Here is a 15,874-nt window from a genome sequence, read left to right as displayed (position 1 = left end):
GGAAGAAGCTACGCAAATGATTAACGTAGCCTGACGGCTCATTCCATAAATCAAAGAGCTCTTGTCAAAGAACCCCAAGCCAAATCTCCAATTACTGGGAAATGTTTCAGGAAGCATTAAACCTGAATATCCAAAGACTGGGGGACTTGAATCAGAGGCTGACAAACCCAACCAGAAACCTTATTATAACTAAGGGAGATCAGAGGGACAAGCAAACACAGAAACATCATAGGGCAGGGAGCTACATCTCGGAAAAGAACCCTTTGTCGGAAATTGAGAAGGGAAGTGAGAACGTTCTCTTGGCTTCCATTAAATACGGTGGTGGAAAGCATACACCTTAGGTCAACGGGAAAGTCAGCTGAAAGCAATATGCAAATTAGTACATAATTCACACAGAAAATGTTCCTATCTTGACAATATTAAATCTGCGTTTGGGGCACCTGGGGGGCTCAGTCGGTGAAGCGTCTGCCTTCGGCTCAGGTCATGATCCCAGGGTCCCGGGATTGAGTCCCGCATCGGGCTCCGTGCTCCGCGGGGAGTCTGCTTCTCCGTCTCCCTCTGCCCCTTCCCCTTCTAGTGTTCTCTCTCTCACTCAAATAAATATATAAAATCTTTGTACATACATACATACATACATACATAAGTCTGTGTCAAATAGAAGCCTGTGAGAAGCACAGGATAAAAACAGAGGAAGGGAGAGAAAAAGTTGACATAAACCTGAGCACGTACTTAGCCTGCAAAGTACCCACTGTTCATAGGGATGCCGCTGATGGGACAGAACGTGCCCCAAACTCAGAACCATGATGCTTCCCATCTGATTCGGCTCAGAAGAAACCTGACCGCCCTGCAGAATAGTTCTCTTAAAAGGAAGGACAGAGGCCCAAAGTGTGGGTGACGTCTTATGGGTCCTAAGCACATTTCAGCAACACCTGGGAACAAAGAAAGTGGGCTAACGTCTGGCGACAGAGCCTGGGCTTCCCCCGCCCACTGGCAGGTTCTGTTATTTCTCTATTTGCTCACACATGGGGAGCCCAGGAGCACCCTGAAGGCTCAGAAAGCTGGTAGGGAGCCCTCAGCTCTCTTGCGGAGTTAGCAGGAGGGAAGGCTTAGCCATCGTGGGAGCTACAGACATTCCCATCAGTTTTCACATTAAACCAGGTTCAGTCTTGAAGTATGAAAAACAGGAACACCTGCGACGTGACCACAAACCTGGCCAGCAAGGTGAGCAGGTAAATTAGACGTCCTGGGGCTCCTGGTTGACTCAGTCAGTTGGGCATCAAACTCTTGATTTCGGCTCAGGTCATGATCTCAGGGTCCTGGGATCAAACCCCGTGTTGCGCTCTACGCTCAGCAAGGAGTCTGCTTGACATTCTCTCTCCCTCTGCCTCTCCCCACCGCTTGCCCTCTCTCTAAGAGATAAATAAATCTTTAAAAAAAAAAAAGAAAGAAAGAAAGACCTGTGAAGCCTGAGACAGAACCACTATTCAACGAAACCATGAGCAGAGTACGAAGTGAGTAAGACACCGGGAGCCGACAGTCCATTAAATATCGTACACATATTCAATGGCGTTGTACGCAGTCTTTGTAACGTTGACTACGATTCACCCTCAAATATTTCAGTAACTGCAGCTACGTGGCAAAAGGGTGACTGGCTTGCAGAGTACTGTGGACTTTATCGACCCCTGGCTGTGGGCCTTTGCCAAAGAAATGTGGTCTACCCTCCAGGAAGGAAATCCTCATCCACAGGGTTAAATCCACACGCTTGAATCCGACAGGACTACACACCTCTCTCGAACTTGGGCTTTACTCTGACTCACGTGTCTGCAGACCCGTGATGAAAGGCAGAACTGCGCAGAAAAGTCACTAAAGATACAGCCGAGCCTCAAGCATGTGTGTTCTGAGCCCCACGGGAGGTGTGGGGACGCTGGGTACCTGTGGGAACCACCGCCCTACAGTGGAAAAGACAGAGGGCTAGGACTGCTCTGCCATCCAAGTAACATTTTTCACACACTTTGAATACACACTGCATTTTCCAGAAATGCAGCTAAACTGGGGGAAGGTGATACTTTTGGGGGAAACTTTACCAAGATTCTTCACCTATTTGGAAAATCACATCACCAACCCAAGCTGCTCTGGGGGTCTGAGTCTACTTCGACCTCCTTCTATCAGTCTGCACCGGGTGCTGCAAGCCCCCGGGGTGCTCACGGCCCCCCACTGCAGACGACCCAGAGCGTGCACATAACAGGGCACTGACTACCTCTCTCCACGTGACCTCTGTTCATTCCCCCGAGTATTACAGCAGGGCATCTAGACTTACGTAGGAGGCAAGCGATATTACCTTTGCGTTTCGTTTAGGGCATTACAGAGTACCGGCTGTTAAGAACGGGGTGCGGGCCTAACGGTCTGGGAACTGCTGAACTAAGCTGGCACCTCGGCAAGTGTCTTGGCCTCTTGGACCTCCCGTGCTACGCAAGTAACATCAAGGTCTGGACCCACTCGAAGTTCTGCTCCGTGACAAAGCAGTCCAGAGTGAGCAGCTGGGGGACGGGCAGCCGTGGGGGGCAGAGGATGTTGACGGACTGCCCATCAGAATGGGGAGGGGCAGAGAGTAGCCCCGCCCCCTGCACACACACAAACAGCCCTGCCCCCACCACACATGTACCTGGGGCACCTGTCCCTGGCCGGGAAGTTCATCCGAGAATGTCAACGATGAAACGGTTATCAGTGCACTGAGTGGCAGACTAAGCTACGGGCTCTTCGAAGGAGGGGCCAGCCGGGTATGTGGGGGCCTAGGATGCCTGTCTAGGACCTGCCCCCACCGCTCTCCAGCTGCACGCACAGGAGACCACACCTCTTGTGCCACCAAAACGGAGACCAAGACACGCTCCCGGGAGAAGACAGACGGGCACTTCTCCCACCCAGGGCAAGCTAGCCTGCCTTGTTAAAGTTGCCTGCAGTTTCCAGAAGCTTCCCAGTTGTCATTTTCCCCCAGAGGGAGCTGGGGTTTGCTCCCTGGAACAGAGACTGTGGACGAGGCAAGTGAGCAGGGAGTTTCATGGGGTCGCTCGGAGTCGGGCGACAGCTCCAAGCCTGGAAAGCAAACCACATGGCAGCTTATTCCTTTTATCTGAGTTGCGATTTCAGGGGCACAAACACAGATGTGAAAGCAACATGTGCATCCGGAAGGCGGCGGCTCTGGCCCCACAGGCTCCCCGGGAGCCGAACGCTGCCACGAGGCCCTGGTGACGGTGTCCGGAGCCCACCCTGGGCTCGCCGAGGCCCACAGCTTGCAGAGACCCCGGTCCGGGCTCCACTCCACTCTCACATCCCTGCCAGGCGACAGAGGCTCGGGGCGGGTCCCGGGACTCAGTGCTTTGTGCTCCGTCCTACGCCAGCCACAGCGTCCTGGCAGCAGAAACCCTCCCGCAGGAGTGGTTTCGAGGAACCACACCTTGAGCACGACTGAACATCCCAGAACCCAGGCCGCTGGCCAGAACAGCCTCGTGCTCACGCCGAACGTCCCCTCCTGGCTCCAACCCACGCCGCTTCAGGACTCGAGGCCTCGTTGACCACCAGACGATGCTGTGCTCTTAGCTACACACCATCCAGCTGACTCAACTTTCAGGACGTCAATGTCATGAGAACGCACCACAGCTATTAGGAGAATCCTATGGACTCCCCTGGAAGGAAGCCATACAGATACACACACACATACCCAGACAAGTCCACCAGGCACAGAAAAACACACAACCACACACACACACACACACGACCATATACACATACAGATATATACACAGATGTCTACACACAGAAATACGCACACAACCGTATTTACATATGCAAATTATCTACACATACACACAAATATATACATACACGCAAATCTACACAAAATCACACACACAGGTGTCAACATATACACATGTCTACACAGACACACAAATGTATACACAACCATATACACATATGTAGATATCTATACATATACACAGATATACACAATCGTATACACAAACACACACAAATACACACAACCACAAACACATGCAAGTATCTACACACACACACACTTACGTACACGCATATGCACAGACAGCTACACGTACACACAGGTCTACACATACACAGACCCCTTAAGACAATAGGCCTCCGGCTTCTCCTGTTCCACTGTGTTCTCAAGAACCGGTGTGCTGCCCCGAGACCCTGCCGCGCCCGGCCGCGCCCCCGGCACTCACCTCTCCGCGTCAAAGTACGAGTCTATGTAAGAGTGCGGGGCGCCTGCCACGGCGAAGTTGCTGCTTCCAGTGTCAACGAGAATCTTCAGCTTTTATTTGTAGGGGGAAAAAATAGACACTATCAGGTTACTTGAATAAGGCAACACTCTCGAATAATTCTTTCAAAAATGAAGCACCAAGAACGATGTATTACTCGGAAAAAAACTTGTATTGATTAGAAATTTTTTTTAAAGCTGCTTTGAAACTGAACTCCGAACACAGCCCGTTAAGAAGCATACAGCAGGGAGGGCGATCCGGATGCACAAGAGGCCTTCCAAGAAGCTAAATTCAGCGAAATCACGGGGATTTCCTTTTCAAGCCACCGGCACTTGCTATGAGGCAGAGCCCTGTCCCACCCGGGCTGTGGGCCAGCTCTGTCTCCCTGCCTTCCCAATCTCCCGTGGAAATCCTGACCCGGGGTGGGGGTGCTGCCCAGGATGCCCCCATGGCCTCCCCTGACAGCTGCCATTCCCTCTTCTCGGCCGCACAGCACCCAGGAACACCTGTCACGTGTGTCACTTCTTAGTTTTAATGACTTCGAATCTGCATACAATAACAATGCAAGCTCTTCGATTTTCCACTGGTGGGCTCTGACAAGGTCTGCACCCAAAGCAAGAGACAGACATTTCTATTATTCCCAAAAACTCGCTTCCTGCCCCCTTTCCAGGGAACCCCTCCTGTTCCTCAGAGGCAAGCACTTTCTGCCCTGACTGCCATGGACTGGACAGTGTATCAGTGTAACTGTGTGGGTTTGTCCTTTTGCACAGCAGGGTGGGGGGCATCTGGCCTCTTCCGGTCAGCAGGCTGCTACGGACGTTCTTGCGGAAGTCATTCTGTGGTTGTCTGTTTCCATTCCTTTTGGGTGGATACCTAAGGCCCCAACTTGATGGGTCATAGAGTAAATGTGTTTTTAATGTTTTAGTTCCAAACATGTCTCCAAAGGAGATATACCAAGTTACACCCCCCAAGCGATGGGGGCCCTATTACTCTGCTTCATTTGCTCCGTATCTGCCTCCCCTTTGGCATCGCTGGTTGTCTTCCTGACGGCCATTCTAGTAAGCGTGGACTGGGATCTCCCTGTGACCAGTGACCCCGAGCGGTCACACGGTTTGTGACCCGTCCGCCCCACACCCAGTAAGCAAGGACGTCCGCGGGCAGGCCGTGCTCAGCATTATCCCACGTCCACACGCACAGCCCGCCGTACACACCAGGAGGAAACCTTTCAGAAGTAAACCCAGAACATGCAGCTATGACCCCAAAGGATGGAAATCAAGTTTGAAAAGCTGTAGATAAGGAAATCCAGGTGGGTAAGTTTCTGCCTAGAATTCTCTCAACACTCATGCCACTGCTCTGGTCAAACCCTCGATTTTGCCAAAGCCCATGCTGTCTGTCCTTCTCTTACTTCACCCCTCCTGCCCCCCAGCAGGATGTCCCTTGGTCAGCCACTCTGTCCTTCTGGAAACTTCTGGAAATACGGTCTTCGCTTTGGATTCCAGGACACGGCACAACCAGTGTTCCTCCAGCGTCTCTGCCTGCCCACCTCAGCCTCACTGCTGGGGCTTCTCGTCACCCTCGTGGACCAGAGTTTCCCACGGATCGGCCCCGCAACCACTTCCGGGTGCCAGGCACACGGGCTCTATGGTGACCTCACCGAGTCACCCGGCTTTCGGTGCCCTCCACGTGCCTGTGACTCCCTGCGTCTCCCACCTGGGCCACCCCTGAGCTCCAGGCCTTCCCTACTCAGCACCTCCACTTGGGATGTCCCACAGCCATCTGTTAGGGGTTGAACTGTTCCCCCAAGAAGACACACTGAAGTCCTTACCCCCTGGGACCCGTGCATATGGCCTGACTTGGAAATAGGGTCTTTGCAGATGTCATCAAGCTCAGATGAGACCGTTAGGGTGGCCCTCATCCAACAGGACTGGTGTCCTTCTAAGAGGAAAACACCCCTTGCAGACACAGACACACAGGGAGAAGGCCACGTGACAGAAGCACACGCTGGAGTGGCAAGGCACCGGCCACGGTGCTCCGAAGACTGGCGGCCACCACCAGGACCAGGAGACGCAAGGAAGGACCCTCCCCAGGGTCCCAGAGGGAGCTCGGCCCTGCAGCCACCTTGACGTCAGACTTTTGGCCTCCGGACTGTGAGAGGGGGCATTTCTGTGTTAGACCACCCAGTCTGCACGTCACCACAGCAGCCCCAGGACACAAACATACCATCTCAAGCCTGCCGTGTCCAGAACTGAACTCCCAGTCCCCGCCCCCCCCCCCCGCCGACCCGCTGCGTCCACAGACGTTCCAATCTCCTTAAGGGAGGTCCCGTCACCTCAGCTCAGGCCAAACAGCCTGGCGACACCTTCCACGCTTCTCTCCTTCGAGCCCCATGTCCAGCCCATCAGGAAAGTGCGCCGCCTCCTCCTCCAGGCTGTACTCAGTGTCTGCTCACTTCTCACCACCACGGCTGACCATCTCCCCCCTTGCCCAGCCAGTGTCCCTGCCTCCTCCCTGGGTCCACTTCAACTGCTGGCCACCATGACCCTACAAAAGTCTACGTCAGAGCATGCCACTCCCCTGCCCTCCCTCAGCTTGACAGCCCACGGTGCCCTGACTTCACTCCACCTCCTCCACGCTGACCGCCGAGCTATTCCGTAGACAGTGTAGATGCTCTATGGGGGCCTTTCCTCCCGGGGTCTGTGCCAGTGTAGACTGCTCTTGCAGGGTACCCGTGCACACCTTCCCTCTTTTCCTTCAGTGCCCCCTCTGAATGGCAATCCCCAGCCCTGCGGTCACCCCCTCTGCTCCCATGATGCTCACCACCTCCTGGGATAACCACAGCAACGGCGGACAGCTAAAAGCACCTACTGTGTGCCAGGGACTCCTTACACTGCTTCATATACACTAACTTGTTTAATCCTTACGAGGCCCTTCCGAGGGCAGCACCACCATCACCCCCATTTCACAGAGCAATCCGGTGCCGAGGGGAGGGCCTGCCTGGCCATGCCGGGGTGAGTGCAGGGCGGGTCTGAACCCACGTTGTCTTCCTCCACACACATTCTTCTACCGCACCTACAGCTCCCTACGCTCCAGGAGCTGTCTTCCCTCCAGCCCGCCAGCATGTGCGGGCTCGGGCAGGGATTTGTGCTGTTTTGTTCTCTGCTCCGTCCCCAGTGCCCAGAACGGGGTGAGGCACAGAGTGGACACTCAAATATTTGTTGAATGAACAGCTAAATGATTCTCAAAAATAAAATCAAAGACACTAACCTTTCCCTTGGTAGAAGAACGCTCTAGATTGGGGAAAAAATAAACAAGGTACGGTTGGTGCCCCTGAACCCGCATGTGCAGGCTCCAGAGAGGCTCGGTTTTGGGCTGCCAGGCATCAGGTAGCAAACCCGGCTGCTGAGTGTCCGATCTACTGAGTTTGAGGACTTTCCCCTGCAGGAGGCTGTGGAAATGGTGGAGAATCGTCCTGGGAGCGCCTGCCCTGGAGCTCGGCACAACAAATGCAACGCCCGTGTCTTCTCAAACCAGAGCCTATTCTGTGAGCTCAGAGGATGCCCTTCCCGCCACTGAAGAGCCCATCCATGACACCTGCAGGGACGGCAGACACACATGGGGACTAAGGCATGACATGAATCTAAAACGCACTAAATCGGGGTGCCTGGGTGGCTCAGTGAGTTAAGCATCTGCCTTCAGCTCAGGTCGTGATCCCAGGGTCCTGGGATCGAGCCCTGCATCGGGCTCCCTGCCCAGTGGGGAGTCTCCTTCTCCCTCTGACCCTCCCCACCTCATGTCCTCTCTCTCTCAAATAAATCTTAAAAAAAAAATAAAATAAAACGCACTAAAGACAAAGATGATAAAGTTCACTTTCTATGCCTTAACTTTAGAAGGTGAATTCTGCTCTTCATCTGCATTTTCTAACAGAGTCACTAGCAATGGTGCAAGATCTCACTCCCCTACAGAGAGGTTTCGGTATTTCAGACAGCATGCAGCTTGAATAAAAATTACCTGGTTCCCTATTCAAATAGTTGATGCCCAACAGCCCTGAGCTCCCAAACGACAACATGGAGCAGACTGCATCTGAATTTCTCATAAACGTGCAAAGGGGTGCCAGGGAAGTCTGCATGTCCTGGGATTTGACGGGAGAGGAACCAGTGATGCGGAGGGACACCCCCACCCCACCCCCATGCATCCAGCAGTCTGAGCAGGTAATCTGGGCAGTAACCTGAGCTCCGCGCAGGTCAGTCGGGCGGGCCGGATATTCCTACAGGGCCGAGTTCTCTTCTCCCGGACATGCTCATTTTAGTGGCTCATCACAATGTGATCCTTAAAGTGGGCGCATCAGAATCCCCGTAGGGTTTTTTCTTTTTAGTAGCTTCCTCCCGCTCTGTGTGGAGCCTAAAGTGGGGGCTTGAACTCACGACCCTGAGATCAAGATCTGAACTGAGATCAAGAATCGGATCCTGAACTGACTAAGCCACCCAGGCGCCCTTCTGTGTGGGTTTTTTTTTTTTTTTTTAATCCCCTCAACTTCAATTCTTTTAAGAGATGAGTTCCTCCTCTGCACATCCAATCAGATACATTTTTCCTAATCCTCTGGCTTCCCATGCCACATTTCCAAGAAATCGTTGGTGGTGACTGATTCAACCCCCAGCACCTCTGTGCTCCAGAGGAGAGGCTGGGCTCCACTCTCCCTGCAGGCTGGTTCCCCATCCTGGGAGCTTCCCAAGGGCCAGCTCATTAAGTCACCCGGTGTGGTCTGGCTGTGCACCACGTAAGACAACTTCATCAGTCCTCCCCCTGGGGGGGCGGTTCCTGGGGTTTCAGGAGCTCCGCCAGGAACCGGAATAAGACCAAATACAGATTTCTTCTTCCAAGCCACAGTATCACAAACCGCCAAAGTGAAAACAGCAAGGATGGGACCTTCACCCATCCTGGGAATGAAGTTCCAAATGCAGCTCGTCAAGCACCGAGGCTTTTGTCCCAAGAGCAGATACCGGGTCCAAGTGGACAGAAGCGCATCCTGCCACTCACAGGGCCCTGCGTCCAGATTGAAATGGTTCCTGGAGGCAAGATGAGCTTTTCGAGTTGCCTGGACGAAAGCACAGAGAGGCGAAGGAGAAGAAAAAGCAACAGGACTCCTTCATGAGGCCAATCAGGGACTCCCACGCCTTTAAAAGCAGAGAGCGTGGCTGAGCATACGTGGCAAGACACATCAATCACCCGAAAAATACAAAACCAAACCAAACACCAATTGTACAAAAGTGATGAGTACTTCATCGGTCATTGAAAGTCACAGGCAATCAAAGCTCTAGATTCTTTTTTTTTTTTTTTAAGATTTTATTTATTTATTTATTTATTTGACAAGAGAGAGACAGCCAGCGAGAGAGGGAACACAAGCAGGGGGAGTGGGAGAGGAAGAAGTAGGCTCCTAGCGGAGAAGCCTGATGGGGGGGGGCTCAATCCCATGACCCTGGGATCACACCCTGAGCTGAAGGCAGACGCTTATGACTGAGCCACCCAGGTGCCCCTCAAAGCTCTAAATTCTAACATGAGCATCCTTCCTGCCCACGCTCGTGGTCGGCCAGGAGCGCCCACGTCCGCGCCAAATGCTCCTGTGCAACACGGCGTGGTCAGAGGGACACAAGACTACTGTCCTTGGCATAATGGCCCCAGTGACCAAGGATTTCTGGGTAGACATTCCCCTCCACGGCCTCTGCATCATACCAGAACGGACAGCTTTCACACCCCCCATGCCTACCTCTACTGCAATGCACAATGCCCCCCTTTGCAGAGGCAGGGGGCACGAAAGCAGAGAAAGTCGCACGAGAATGCAGACTACATTATTTTACATGCAGACAACGCCTAACCATCCTCCAGGCATTCAGTAGGACCCTCTCTTTCCCAGCTAGTTCAGCAGGGGCCAGCTCGCAAGAAAATTCAATTCGGAGTCACGGCTCAGCAAAACTGGCTACCCCGGTTGTTCCTAGAGCTTATACTTGAGGAGAGAAATCGCCCCAAGAGAGGAGGCAGCCCCAAGTCAGGCAAGGGACGGACGTCCAGGGTAAACACCATGGGCTGTGGTTCAGGCTCACGGCAAACAAACCAACACCTTTTTCCTCGAGCCGATGCTGGAAGCCAGCAATGTGTGTGTTGACTTCCAGCCAGAGCCGCGCCTCGCCCTTGGGAAGGGGTCTCAACCACGGAGGAAGCAGCTTAGTGCCCGCTGCCCCATGCATTTCACCCCATCCGCTCTGGAAGGACCGAACCTCCAAGGCTCTGGGTGCAGGCCGCCTCTTAGCCCGACTCCACCACCTGCCTGGTCCTCTGCGGGTGCCTTCATCCTGAACTTCCAGAATCGTCTCCTGCTTCCTTGGGTTCGAGTCTACACACACGATGGTCTAACCCCGGAACACGTCGTTCAGCCCCATCAAGGGACATTGAAAATGCACGCACGGTCTCTCAAACTCGGGGAATGTCTGGATTCCCAAAACACAACTGGAAATGACCTAGAAGTGAAGACAATGTCCCCACCTGACAGCAGGGTACAGATGCGCTGCCTGGGGGCACGAGTCCCCTTCCCTGCCTACGCTGGGGAACTCGTGTTCCCTTTCTTCTAGAACACAGCAACATGTGACATGAGGAGCTGGGGCCTGTGTTCTGAGGGCCGCTGGCCTTCGCTGCTCCAACCCTGGGCCAGCACAGGGCCCTCTGGCGGGAAAGCAGCAGACACGGGCCCTGCAGAGCTAGGCACCCAGCAGGAAGGACCGACACGTCCACAGGCCTGTCCTCAAAAGCCACCTACAGTCCAGGTCAAAAGACCCAGGAAGGTCCAGGACGACAGGAGTTGATAGGACAAGTTTTTGGTCACTTCTTAGAATCAACAAAAACCCAAACACACTTCCCGGAGCTTCTGCCCTGGACCCCCGTCACAGGCGAGCATCAGTGAGTTAGCGCCTGTCTGGATTCCTCACCTCCCTTTCCCCCTCAAGTTGCTGAGGTGGGGCTTCTGTCTTACCGCTCCAGGCCAGCCAGGCTCCCCGGGGTCTCTGCCTGCTCAGGAGCCTGTAAGCAGCACTGGCCACTACTGACCAGTCCCCCCGGAAGCTTCAGAAACACCACCTTCCTGCTTTTCCCCACCACGCCCACCCACCTTCTCATCTCCCCTGCAGACAGCTCCCTCCTCTGTGCTCTTGGAAACACCTTACGCATCGTTCCTGGGAATTGTGTGTCTCCAGCCCCTGGTGCACCATTTCCATGCTGGATAGAGTCCAACGGTCTTCTCCAGATGACATCCGCCCAGCACAGGACGCCCTGCAGGAGGCGGGCCCTGGTGTGGTTCTCTTCTTCATCCCCAGCACCAAGGACAGCACCCAGGGCATAGTAGGTGCTCAATAAACCAACAGTCGTGGACTATAACAAGTCGGAGACAGACACACTTTTACTGAGTGGACACTAAGTAGCAGAGTTACGTATTCTGGGCCAAAGAAATATGTTTATTCCTTTATAAAACAAGTCTGTACTGCACACCTATGAATTACACACAAAAGATCAAGATCTTAGACCATCTATTCTAGAAGATGAGAGAAGATGTGTGAGAATCCTACTACCCCTAAGCAAACACTTCCCTCTGAGACGTGTACTTCTTCAACAATACCCTCCGGGCCCCCCAGTCCCGCCCAGAGCTGCACGACGCCACCGCACTGAATAATCCCGAAACAAGGACAACCACTGTGCACCAGTTACCGGTGGGTGGGAACTGGATTGGTTTTGAATGTGGACGGGCAGTCTGTCCGCGTGTCAGAGAGCTTCTTCTCCACCTTGCTGAGCAGGGACAGAGCCCGGGATCAAGGGGCACCCCACTGCTCACGGACCTGTGTCTGGGCAGGCTCCTTCTGCTCCCTGACCTCGGAGGCGGGTGGAGTGCTCCCATGGGGGGCGTGTGAGGGGTAAACACAGTCAGGTGAGTTACCTGCTCCCCGGTGCAGGCTCTCAGGGAGCGAGCACCACTGCTGGAGCTGAGTCCACGGGTAGTTCTCAGCAGGAGATGGAAGACGGAGGTCAGTCCTCAGCGGCCACCAACACGAATTCCATGACACCCCAGGGACCTCTGGCCAAGGGCTGGTTCCTTGACTCCAACAGTTTCTTCGGGGCGTTCCCTTTAGGCATGTTTTTGGGGACCGTCAGGAGTTTATCCTCATCCCCGCCCTGCCTAAACAAAGCTCACTCATGTTTCAAATGGCACATTTGATGGGGTTTCATTTTTCTCATTTGGTGTTGGCGTGACTCTGACAGGCACTCCTGGCGGTCTGGGTCTTTACTGGCCTCTCATTTCTCCACATTGCCAACTTCTCTCAATGAGCTTGTAAGTTGCCGAAGGGCCAAACGCATTCTCTGGTCTCTTTTTGATGATCCCCATTAATGACTACAACTAACAGGAATTTGCTCATCACCTGAGCTGCAGGGGGAAGAACACACGTGAGCGAACACCTGGGAGGAGAGACGAGAGTGCACCTGCCCAGAAGCTGGAAGAAGGAGGAGGCCGTTCAAGAGGCCGAAGTACTCCTGATACCCGTGTGCGCAGTACTCAGGTTCCCTGGAGATGGCCAGGGCGGGCTCACTTAACGTCCCAGCCGCTTTAGCCAATAACCACACACGCAGCTCTTCAACATCCAGGACAACCCAAGTTAGACTCAAAATGCCAGCAGCGGTTGTGGGGCCCACCCCTGTGCCCTGGTACTTAGTCCAGCTTCCAGAGCCTTCAGCATCCACGGCAGGCCTGCGGTGCCAGGGAGGGGACGCTCCTGGGAGCACCGACAACCCAAAACACACAAACCTGATGGATGGAGACCTCCACCTGTTGGCTCTCCCGCGGACGGCTGGAGCCGCGCTCTGCCGCCTCCCCGAAATCCCGGCAGTAACGGGCCCCTTCCTGCCCCACCGCCTTGCCCCCACCAGCGTCTCAGGCCAGGGAGAACCAAGGGAAGGTGGACTCATGCAACCCTTGCCTCATGCACCCCGAACACCAAATACCCTCAAACAGCCTGATCGAAACAAAAACAGCATGGCCAGGAAAGCGAAGAGCCTCGCGGGGCTCCGAATCATGTGACCGTCCAACCACCAGCCGAACCCTACACGCGGACCGTGCATGTCTGTCTCCCACTGTCTGTCCCCCCTCCATCTTCCGCGACGCACGGGGCAGTAACCTCACAGAAGGCCGTTTGCTTACGGCCGCAACAAGGTAAAATGCTGCGTTACAGAGAAGAGAGGAGTTACGCGCCCGGTTAGCGATGAGCAGCCAGAGATTTCTCAGATATCACGGTCTCTTTTTCAGCAGGTTAATAGATAGGAAAATTAGCAGATAATTTAAATAATGGCTCATTTAACACAACGATTCCTAATTACATTAGCAGCCCATCTGCCGAAGGCTGCCAGCGCACAGACCCCCAGCAGCAGCGCTTTCCATCCCAGCCACGCGGGGCTGTTTGCCCACAGCTATTACACGTGATTATCGGCGCTGATCTTGTTAATCAGGGTCTTTCTACGCTTCAGTTCTGGAGACGAATTTCATTTACTTAAACACATCTTGTCGAAGAAAGCAAGAGTAACTGCCACATGCCATTTCTCCACAATCTAAAATTAAGGGTGTTTTCTAAAGAAGGGGAAAAAATCATTTTCAAAGGGCTCCACTTAACACAAACAGATGTTACAGAACTTAGCTAAGAGGAGCTTGATTACGCAATTTACCCGGGCTCCGTGTGCACGCACACTCATGCTTTACTATTCCGACGGGGCTCCTACTAGAAAAACACGTGTCGGGAGCCATGTGGATTCCCCCTGCTCCTTTTGGGAAAACCAGCATGGCCACAAGTGCACGGCCCAGTGAAAGGTGTGCACGAATGCTCAGGGCTTGGCAGGTTGATTCTGGCGGGGGCAGTGGAGAGAGCAGAATCTGGGGTGCAGGAGGGTTGATGTGGGGGGGTCCCTGTTTTAAGAACCTAAGAGTCATGCATTCCCCAAATCAGAATCCTTCTGGACCTAGGAGTTACTGCTCCCTCTGCCATGAACACCCATCCCTGGGGTGGTGGGGTGGTTCCTGCCGGGAGGGGGTGGCCCCTGAGTTCTGAAACTTCCAGACAACCTGTCCCTGTCAGGAAGACTGCAGAGGCGAAGACTGGGGGAGATTTTATCACACACCCACAGCCCAGGCCCCTGAAACGTGCTGGCAACTATGTCCATTCACAGGACGCTGGCTTCAAGTTTGTCGTCTACCTACGGTCCCAGGAGCAGAGCTGCACGACAGAAAACAGCAGCTTCAGGGTCTGTTAGACCTGGATCTGAGCCCTGACTCGGCCTCCTCTTGGCTGGCTGTGGAACCTCAGGTCAATGACACACCCTCTCTGGGCGCTGCTGTCGGCACCATCCACCGCAAAGTGGGACGATCCAGAGTGCTGTTCTGGGGGCACAGAGAGAACTTACGGGTGGTGCAGCCGGAAGGGTGCCTGGTACACCGGAATGTTTTAATTTCTCTAAGGGGGTGGTGTGACTGTTTCTCCTCTTGCTTCAGGGCTGACTTTCAGCACCATGCAGAGCGGGGCTCGCATCAAATTACCCACCAGACCTTCACCCCACCCCTGCTTTGCCGCTAGTCAGGACACAGATCAGAGGGGGCACGCATTAGCTCCAGGGCGGGCATGGCATCCTCAGCAGTCCCCCCCAGGGCACTGGGGCTGGTCCCTGCAGCCGGCAGTGCCCACACGGACATGACCACATGCTGAAACCCCATGGGGGGGGTGGCCCGTGTGTCAGGAGCACCCACTCTTGGCTCAGGCTCAGATCCCAGGGCCACCAAGGCTGTTTGCAGGCCGCAGGCCTTTCTTCCCCACTCTGTCCCCTGGCTGCCCAAGACCCGCCACCTCCCTTCCTTTGCCCTCAGGCTCCCCTTCCCTGGTCCCTGTGTCTGTCTGGTCTGTGGCACTCCCGAATCTCTCAAGCCGTCCGTGCCTCTCTTCCTCCCCAGTTGCACCTCCATGGAGCGCCCCAGTGGCTTCGGGCCAGCAGCTCTGAGCGCAGGGCTCAGTAAAGGTCGGCTGAATGCGTGAGCGAGCGAGCAGGGCCGTCTAGTCCCCATACACGGGAGCCAGTTAGCTCTAGCTCTCTGGATGGGTTTTCCAGGGTCTGATGCCCTCCCCGGGGTCTCCGGGCTGCAGTGACTCTCCTGGCTTCTGCTGGGCTCCCAGCTTCCCCCCCCCCCACGGCCCCTCTGGTGACTGGGCCTTACCCTCTGTGGCCACCATGGTGTGGAACGCACACCACTTCAGCGACAGGCGACCAGGCACAGACTGGATGCAGTTGGGGGGGCAGGGGAGGGGGCGCAGGAGAACCCCCCGGTGCCAGGGCCCCATCCTCAGCAGCCCTGTCCTCCTGCTGTCAATGCTGAGCAAAGGTGACACTACTCACAACACTGACGCACTTTCTCTCACACTCTTCTCCCAGCCCGCCGCTGGGAGTGCAGGAGAGCAGCAGGAAGACTGGCTTCCCACTGAGGGGAAGTCCACGAGCCCCGCCCCTACCCCCAGAAGGCAAGAGAGTTCTTTAGG

General features: G+C 54.6%; 1 protein-coding gene across 2 annotated transcripts in view; it reads right to left on the bottom strand.

Moving 5' to 3' along the window:
• The window catches only part of BACE2 (beta-secretase 2), a 156,624-nt gene that overhangs the window by 116,556 nt on the left and 24,194 nt on the right, over positions 1 to 15,874 (bottom strand). For both annotated transcript variants that reach the window (XM_057306628.1, XM_026501002.4), the window contains exon 2: positions 4,239 to 4,327. In XM_057306628.1, coding sequence (XP_057162611.1) covers positions 4,239 to 4,327 — 89 coding nt within the window. The remainder of the gene's footprint in view (positions 1 to 4,238; positions 4,328 to 15,874) is intronic.

Source organism: Ursus arctos, unplaced genomic scaffold, assembly GCF_023065955.2.
Source record: "Ursus arctos isolate Adak ecotype North America unplaced genomic scaffold, UrsArc2.0 scaffold_4, whole genome shotgun sequence".
Classification (NCBI taxonomy): domain Eukaryota; kingdom Metazoa; phylum Chordata; class Mammalia; order Carnivora; family Ursidae; genus Ursus; species Ursus arctos.
Note: the sequence above shows the minus strand (reverse complement) of the source record. Positions and strands in the feature narration are given on the sequence as shown.